Source organism: Vitis vinifera, chromosome 12, assembly GCF_030704535.1.
Source record: "Vitis vinifera cultivar Pinot Noir 40024 chromosome 12, ASM3070453v1".
NCBI lineage: Eukaryota > Viridiplantae > Streptophyta > Magnoliopsida > Vitales > Vitaceae > Vitis > Vitis vinifera.
The window spans coordinates 19819308-19829118 of NC_081816.1; the positions used below are offsets into that span (position 1 = coordinate 19819308).

General features: G+C 35.4%; 1 protein-coding gene across 1 annotated transcript; it reads left to right on the top strand.

Annotated features, from left to right (window-relative positions):
• The first annotated feature begins 620 nt into the window (after positions 1-620).
• Positions 621-1403, top strand: LOC109123496 (putative disease resistance RPP13-like protein 1). Its single transcript, XM_019223411.1, has one exon. The coding sequence runs from the start codon at positions 621-623 to the stop codon at positions 1401-1403; it is 783 nt and encodes a 260-aa protein (XP_019078956.1).
• Positions 1404-9811: the final 8408 nt, after the last annotated feature.

Consider the following 9811-nt stretch of genomic DNA (forward strand, 5'->3'; position numbering starts at 1 on the left):
CAATCTTGTACATATCTAACTCATATCTAATCCTTAAGATTGTGATCAATCAAGATTAACATAATCATCAATCGGTGAGTCAGAATTTCACTCATTTACCACTTTGATTATTAATTACTAAAAGATTAAAAATCAATTTACTCTACCCTTTCTTGCTGTTCTAAGATTACATCCCCATTCATAAACCTTTGATTGATTAAAAATATGCAAAACAATAATGGTGTTCCCCACTATCCAAAGATTCGATTTCTAGCAGAGATTGATCTCTTTGGTACATACATGCATTCAACAATTATACAAAACAATAATTGTTTCCATTTCATATTGAAGATTTTAAAATAAAGACCAGACATTTCCAATAAAGATTATATTGCAGTGCATTTCATATACATGAAACAAAAACTACTCTCTTTTACCTTCTACTTGATTTCTCTTATTCACCACCCACTTCTCTTCTCTTTGTGAAGCTTCTACTTGATTTCTCTCAATTCACCCACTTCTCTTCTCTTTGCGAAGCTTCTACTTGATTTCTCTCTACTCACCCACTTCTCTTCTCTTTGCGAGGCTTCTACTTGATTTCTCTCATTCACCCACTTCTCTTCTCTTTGCGAAGCAAAGACATGGCTCCAGTTGGAGAGGCATTGCTCACAGCTTCTATTCAAGTTTTGTTGGAAAAGATGGCTTCTCGCGAGGTCCTGAGCTTCTTCGGGGGACAGAAACTCAATGCTGCACTCTTGAATAAGTTGAAGATCACATTGCTCACTGTCCATGCAATCCTCAATGATGCGGAGGTGAAGCAGAGTGAGAATCCAGCAATCAAAGAGTGGCTCCACGAGATTAAAGATGCTGCCTACGACGCGGAGGACTTGTTAGAAGAGATTGCTACAGAAGCTCTTCGGTGCACGACGGAGTCTGACTCCCAAACTAGTGGAACTCAGGTATGGAACGCCATCTCGACCTCTCTTAATCCATTTGGTGATGGGGTGGAGTCCAGGGTTGAGGAGATATTTGATAGATTAGAATTTCTTGCTCAACAAAAAGACGCTCTTGGGTTGAAAGAAGTTGTTGGTAAGAAACTAGCAAAAAGATGGTCGTCCACTTCTGTGGTGGATGAATCTGGTGTTTATGGCAGGGAGGGTAGTAAAGAGGAGATAATTGACATGTTGCTCTCAGACAATGCAAGTGGCCATGTCAAAACTGTGATAGCCAAAGTTGGCATGGGCGGCATTGGGAAGACCGCCCTAGCACAACTTTTGTATAATGATGAAAGGGTAAAATCATATTTTGATATGAAAGCTTGGGTCTGTGTATCCGAAGAATTTGATCTCTTCAGGATATCGAAAACAATTCTTGAGGCCACTAATGGAGCCGCTTTTAGTTGTACTCGTGATGTAAATGACTGAATCTGCTTCAAGTGGAGCTAAGAGAGTCCCTTAATGGGAGGAAGGTTCTAATAGTTCTGGATGACGTCTGGAATGAGAGCTACAATAACTGGGACATGCTACAAACTCCGCTTAAAGTTGGAGCAAGTGGTAGTAAGTTTATTGTAACCACACGCAATGCAAATGTTGCATTAACCATGCGTGCGCATCACACTCATCATCTCGAACAACTATGCTTTGAAGATAGTTGGCGGCTGTTCACAAAACATGCATTTGAAAATGAAGATCCTCTAGTACATCCAAAACTGGAGGCCATTGTAAAAGAAACCGTGCAAAAGTGCCAGGGCTTGCCTTTATCCATCAAAACACTTGGGGGTCTTTTGCACTATAAGATGGATGAAAAAGAATGGGATAACATATTGAGGAGTGAAATGTGGGATTTGCCGAGTGATGAACTTCTTCCAACTCTGCGGTTAAGCTATTGTCATCTCCCCTCAAAGTTGAAGCGATGCTTCGCGTATTGTGCAATTTTTCCTAAGGGCTATCAGTTCCGAAAGGAGGGGTTGATTTTATTGTGGATGGCAGAAGGTTTTCTGCAACAACCAAAAAGCAAGAAAAGAATGGAAGAGATAGGGGACTGGTACTTTCATGAATTATTGACAAGGTCATTTTTTCTTAAATCGAGTAGCAGAGACTCATGTTTTGAAATGCATGACCTTATAAATGACATGGCTCAACATGTATATGGAGATTTTTGTACTCGATGTTTGGAAGATAAGATGAATGATGTGTATAAGAAGACTCGTCACTTCTCACACCTTGTAAGTGAATATGATTCCTTTGAAAAGTTTGAGACTCTTGTTGAAGTTAAATGCCTCAGAACCTTCTTTAAATTCCAACCACTATTCATGCAGACTTGCTTAAGTAATAGGGTTTTACATGATGTGATACCAAATATTAGATGCCTCCGTGTTTTGTCCTTGTCTGGTTATTGGATTGTTGATTTGCCTGATTCAATTGGCAATTTAAAATGTTTACGTTTTTTGAACCTTTCTCACACACCTATCAAAAGGTTACCAGAATCAGTGTGTAGTTTGCATAATTTACAAATAATTCTACTCTCTAATTGCCGTTGTCTCCGTGAGTTGCCTCATGGATTGAAGAAATTGATTAACCTATGTTATCTTTGTATTCGTGATTCTGGAATAAAAGAGATGCCTGATCATATTGGTCAATTGAGAAATTTACAAGAATTGAGTAGATTTATTGTGGGTCAAACAAGTGGTCGTAGGATTGGAGAGCTCAGGGGGCTTTCAGAAATTAGAGGGAGGCTGCACATTTCAGAACTCCAGAATGTGGTTTGTGGTATGGATGCCTTGGAGGCAAATTTGAAGGATAAGAAGTATGTTGATGATTTGGTGCTGGAGTGGAAGAGCAACTCTGATGTTCTACAAAATGGAATTGACATAGTCAACAACTTGCAACCGCATGAAAATGTCAAGAGGCTTACCGTTGACTCCTACGGGGGTACAAGATTCCCTGATTGGTTAGGAGATCGTTTGTTCTTAGAAATGGTGTTCCTAAATCTCAAGAATTGTCAACATTGCTCTTCTTTGCCGTCACTCGGCCAGCTAAGCACCTTTATATCTCAGGGATGCATGGCATAGAGAGAGTTGGTACTGATTTCTATGTCAATAATTCTTCCTCAGTAAAGCCCTTCACATCCCTTGAAACTCTCGTTTTTGAGAAGATGAGACAGTGGAAGGAATGGGTATCTTTCGGAGGAGGCGAAGGTGGAGCATTCCCTCATCTGCAGGTGCTCTGCATAAGGCACTGTGCCCCAACCTCACTGGAGAATTACCCTGCGAACTTCCTTCCTTGACGAAACTTGAGATTTGTGGATGTCAGCAGCTTGTGGCTTCAGTTCCAAGGGTTTCAGCCATTCGAGAATTTAAGATACTCAATTGTGGTCAGGTTCTGTTTGGAAGCCCGCCTTATGAGTACTTCACTCATCTGCAAACTTCAGGAATTGAAATTTCAGACATCTCACAGTGGAAGGAACTACCTCAGGGACTGCGGGGGCTCACAATTCTAAAATGCGTCTCTGCGGAGTCACTACTAGAGGGAATAATGCAAAACAACACTTGTCTTCAACACTTGATTCTCAAACGTTGTTGCTTTTCCAGATCCTTGTGCAGATGTTGTTTACCCACTTCATTGAAATCACTACGCATAACTACGTGTAGAAGACTACATTTCCTCCTTCCTGAGTTCCTAAAATGCGACCATCCCTTCCTTGAACGATTGCACATTGAAGGTGGTTACTGTAGATCTATCTCTGACTTCTCATTTGGCGTCTTCCCTAAGTTGACTCGTCTTGAAATCTATGGTATTGAGGAGCTTGAATCCCTATCCATTTTGATTTCAGAGGGATCTCTCCCAGCTCTCGATATACTGCTAATCCATACCTGCAACGATCTCGTATCTATTGAGTTTCCAACTTTCGAGTTGACACGCTATGAGTTCTTACATTGCAAGAAGCTCAAGTCGTTGATGTGCTCCCTCGGCTCTTTTGAGAAACTAATTTTACGAGACTGTCCCCTATTGTTGTTTCCAGTTGGAGGTTCTGTGTCCAGCATAAATTCACTTAGAATTGACAACTGCGACAAACTCACACCCCAGGTGGGAGTGGGGCTTGCAAGGACTGGCTTCTCTCTTACAATTCAGCATTAGAGGTGGATGCCAAGACTTGGTGTCGTTTCCAAAGGAAGGCCTGCTGCCCTCAACTCTCAACTCTCTTGTAATTGAAAGTCTCCCAAATCTCAAGTCTCTAGATGGCAAGGGGCTTCAACTGCTTACCTCTCTTCAAAAATTACGCATCAATGACTGCTAGAATCTTCAATCCCTGCCAAAAGAGGGGCTTCCCACCTCCATTTCTTTTCTAAAAATTAGCAACTGTCCCCTGCTGAAAAATCGATGCCAATTCTGGAAAGGGGAAGATTGGCAGCGTATAGCTCACATTCCACGCATTGTGGTGGACGACCAAGTTCTGTAATGAAGGTACTTATTCTGTCCTATAAATGATTTCCTTCTAAAGAAAGTAGGCTGTGATTGAAGCTTTCTAGTCATAATATTAATATCTTTTATTATTTGTCACTTTCCTGTGCTGAAAAAATATTACACCAATTTATGTCATGGCAGGCCTAAATACCAATTTTATTTTGATCCATAATAAATAGGAAAAATATTCTTTAAATTTTCTAATTATTATAACAATTTCTTGCTTTCTTTCAGATTATCTGTATGTCTCGACTCTGGCACTGATTCAACATGTCATCACGAGGAATATTTTAAGACTCACTTGCTTAATTAGTGCCATGAAAAAATGATGCTTAAAAGGCAAGCATCTCTTCAGGTCTAGATTTCGTAAATTGAGTAATTTTGTGGACATTGAGTTTGTTTTCACTGGCTAATTTGCTGAACTGTCATGACAGATTTTTTTTTTCCCATCCAAAGACTCATGAGTTGATACTCCCCTCGAGGAACTACAGAAAGCTGGACTCTGTTGGAGAGTAAAGTATGTGGCATGCTCTATGATTCCAATTAGTAAGACATTTCAATTGCTTTGGTTTACCTTTCTCAGCTACAAATTACAATATTCATAATCTCACATGCATTAATTCTTCAGGTTCTCTGAGGCTGCATCTGTGTTGATATCTTAGTTCTTCTCTAGAAACAACAGGTATATTTTGATTCGTACTTTTCATAAGCTGACACATTGTGTAGTTCCATGATTTTCAAAACGAGATAAACCTATCATGGCAGGCCTTTGATCCTAGTTTTCTCAACAAATTCAAGCTGTCTAGAAATGATCCTTCCAATGGGACCATTTTTTCCTGTGAGTTCAGAGTCATGATTCTCTTTCTGGTAGACAGTGGCAGAGATTTTTTTTTCCCATCCAAAGACTCATGAGTTGATACTCCCCTCGAGTAACTACAGAAAGCTGGACTCTGTTGGAGAGTAAAGTATGTGGCATGCTCTATGATTCCAATTAGTGAGACATTTCAATTGCTTTGGTTTAACTTTCTCAGCTACAAATTACAATATTCATAATCTCATATGCATTAATTCTTCAGGTTCTCTGAGGCTGCATCTGTGTTGATATCTTAGTTCTTCTCTAGAAACAACAGGTATATTTTGATTCGTACTTTTCATAAGCTGACACATTGTGGAGTTCCATGATTTTCAAAATGAATACTAAATTCTACTGAAGCTAAAACAAAAATCTTACTGCCTGAGGTTATGTCTTTGATGAATTTTATTCACTATGTAGGGAATAAAACCAAATTCCCAACCCGTGAGAAACAAAAAATTAGAGAAAAACCCATGCCAAAGAAAAAACAATCACACGCACAAGACAGTATTTACGTGGTTCGGCAATTTGCCTACGTCCACGGAGTTGCAGGGATATCACTATTATCAGGGAAGAATACAGAGTACAACCTGGCGGCTACAATATTCTCTATATATATATAGCACAGCAACCCTACCATACTAAAAAACCCTAATTACAAAAGGTGGTTCCACAATGGGCTAAACGGGCCCAACAGGCCTCAATAAATCTCCCATTAAAAAACCATGCAATATTATTCGGGTCGGGTCGTCAAACCGGATCAAACAAAACTAGGCTCCACAAAGCCCAACACACTATGTTCATACGGCCTCCGAGTGACCTAGACTTTAGCATGTGCCTTAGTGTACACATTGTTTTCATCTCTTTCAGCTTTAATTGATCTGCAGATGTTCAGTGTAGGCACCGCTCATCTCCTACTCATTTACATGATTGCCATGGACCTTTGTGCTTTACTTTGTTAATGATAAGGTAATCATAATAGTACATTAGTTGAGCATGGCTGCAACCATTTTCATATTCAGGCTTTTCTTGTGCTTACAAATGATAATGTGAGCTTGAATTTTCTGTTTTTAAATTTGTGATTCTGAGGCAGATATTTGGAGAAAAGAGAAGGCAAACCATATTCAAAGTCATAGCACTGTAGAGTATGCTTTTGTTCCACCCAAGTCCAAGTCAATTGAGTTAAATCTTATTAATACTTCTAGGACACAGGTTCAAATCATTTGATTTTCCAAACTTGATGACAGCATCAAATTCTGCTGATTACCATGTGAACCATTTTTATTTTCAGATGGTGGTATTTTGAATCTTCAGAGCAGTTCCAGGAGGAAGCTAGCTTTGCCAAAGCCTCCCTGTGCAATACATGGGCCTTTGGTTGCAAGTGAGATTTGAGGATTTTATTTTATCTTGGAAGACCTCAACAGATTTTTTTGAGTTTTGAGCTTTGAGCTTTGAGCTTTTACTCCCAAGTATGTGCAAAGAAGAAAGAAAGCAATAATAAAGATTGGTTTACTGAAGTTTTATATGGAATGAGACCCAATGAAAAAAATTGTAACTATTGGTTTTTCAGCCTTGAACAGTATAGTTTTGTTTCCCATTTTGTTCTTTGAGCAATGTATTTGTAGAATCATACATTTTGAAGTTACTACTGATTTTGTGTATATACATACATATAAATGATGTTCTCTTCTTGATTCATATGGCATTTTCTTCTTTGGTATATGCCGAAAAGTGACAAGTTTGCTCTAGGGTTTTACTTGAAGTGAGGTTAGATATGGTTTTTTTTTTTTTTTTGTGTATATAAGTGTTTACATCATAGGCAAATCACTTCCAATCTAGCCTCTTTTAACATTTTTGGTTCCTTTCATCCTCCTCAATGTGACTTTGGTGCAAGTCGTCTTGATATAAATGTTTGGAGTTTAAGCTTTTGGGTCAATTTAATCTTTAACTCAACATCAAAGTCTCTGTTTTCAAGATTTCCTGGTGCTCATAAGATGTTTAAATTGATACCCAAGTGGAATTCTAGGACAAATATATATATATAAAAAAAAAAAAGTATTTGTAGTAGTAACACATTATATAAGAGGAAAACGTAATTCAAAAAAAGAAAAAAGAAAAAAGAAAACATATATACCAAGTATCATGTATCAACGCACTTCAAACGATTTTCTAAATTTTTAATATTTTTTTCAAATACTTAACTTTAAAAAAATTAAATAAATAACACTTTAAAAAGTGCTTTTAATTCTAATAGAATCACTTTTAAACGAATTTGGATATAAATCAAACAAGTTGATTTTTAGTGCATCTAAGGCCCTTTGGGTAATGTTTTTAAAAATAATTCTTTTACAACTTTTGAAAAAAGTTTTTAAAAACGGTTCATAATTATTTTCGGTATAAAAAATAGTTTTATTAGTTTATTATCCATAAAGATATCATATACTTATCTACTATGTAAAAGTTTTTATTTCCAATTCATGAATGAGATCAGAAACCCATCCACATCTACTCACTTTTCCATCCCCACCCATGGAGAAGAAGAAAAAGGAAAATTTTGGGTTCCCCATGGAACAACACCAAATTGAGGTATATGCATGGATGAAAATTTCGCTAAATATTGATATATTGCATATCAGGGGATATGGAAATATCGGCTAGGCAAAATTTCAAGAAAAATCGCTGAAAATCGCCAATATTTCCCTATATATCGGTGATTTGGTGATATTTCGCCGATTTTTCCCAATTTTTTCAGGTGGTCAACACAGGTCAACACATGTTACAATGAAGGCTTAAACTTGCTGTTAAGGGGGCTTGAACCCCAAACAAAAGGCTTAAACTTGCTATTGAAGGTACTTGAACCCCAAACAAATTAAAGGCTTAGCTAAGCTTGGCCTACCCTTGTTTAATATATTGCACCAAACATGTTTATATTGAAATTCATCAAATAAAACAAATATTAAAAGAATATTTTAGAGAACAAAATAATTATAATATTTTATAATTAAATAAAAAAATTCATTTAATTGATTACCAAAAATATAAAAGTTATCATGATAATTTTCTTCATAATGTTTTTAATATCATTAATAGATTAATTAAATATTATAAAATTATATATATATATTCTATATCATTTAATACAATTGAATTAAATGAATCATAATTTTAATAATAAATATATTTTAAAATTAAACATATTATAATCAATATCACAATATTATTATGAAATAATATTTGATGTAATTTAATAATAAATGTACACTTATAAAATTCATATATTTTTATCAATACATAGAATATTATTATCAAATATGATAAATCATAATATGCATATATCAAATTCTTCAACAAAACGACTTTAAAATATTTATTATATTTCTAATTATATTTTTATAAGGTTTTTCTTACATTTCCATGAATTTTGATCAATTTTTGGTCTTTCGATATTTTTTTCCAAAATATCTATCGATATATCCGTAAAATCGAAGTACCGATATATTCGTGATTATTGATATTTTCATCTTTGGGTATATGCAAGCTTTCAATGATGGGTGTGTTAATTTAGATCTTTCAATCCAATGGCCCAAAATGAACTTGGAATCTGGTTGTGTTTTGCTCCATTAAGGCACTACAATGAATTCCATGATTAAGATTTTGTTACATGTTGTGGTTTGGATCCGTGTGCCCATTTGGACCCAAAACCCTAATTTCGGTTATTTTTTAGGAAATATTGAATCTCACTTCATTAGGGTTTAATATGTAAACAAGTAACCGATAAAAAACTACCACAAAGTGACAAAGTAAAACTCTGTAAAAAGGGTCTTCACATATGAAAATTTAATACTAAATCCACTTATTGATGCTTTTGGTCATAATGCCTATAGAAAACTTAAAAGCGAGCTAGAATGTAAAAGTATAAGTGAAGATGCAAAAAAAATATTATATTTTCTAATTTTTGTATATCAATCTTAATTAGGTCATTTCCTATTGCAAAAAAAAAAAAAAAAAAAAAAAAAAAAAAAAAAACTTGAAATTTTTTGTACTTGTTATAAAATATTTATTTGTAAGTCTAAAAGTTAGCTCATTGGAAGCTCTAAATCTATTGGTATGAACAATTGGATTACTTAATTTGATGGTATCTTATTCATTTTTTTTTTTTAAATTAATCTTTAAATTTATTTGTTTCTTTCATTATTGGTCATGTTTCTTGGTAAATAATGTTGTCCATTTGTGGCAATTTTCCTAGAAATCACGTTGTATCTTATAATCTCATACACCAAGATCATGTTTGATTTCAAATTCAGTTTTGTGGAATTATGAAAGGTATCTTTTGAAGTGACACCTTCAATATAAATTCAATTTTTTTTCAATGTGTGACCGATATGAAAATTATGGAAAGACGTCTCTTAAGAGACACCTTTAATATAAATTTATGAAATTGTGGAAAATGTCTTTTAAAGAGACAGTTATAGAATAAATTCAATTTTGTAAAATTGTAGGTGTCTCTTCAAAAGAC

Excerpts from the sequence above, each read along its gene's own strand:
- LOC109123496 (XM_019223411.1), top strand. The coding sequence starts at position 621 with ATGGCTCCAGTTGGAGAGGCATTGCTCACAGCTTCTATTCAAGTTTTG.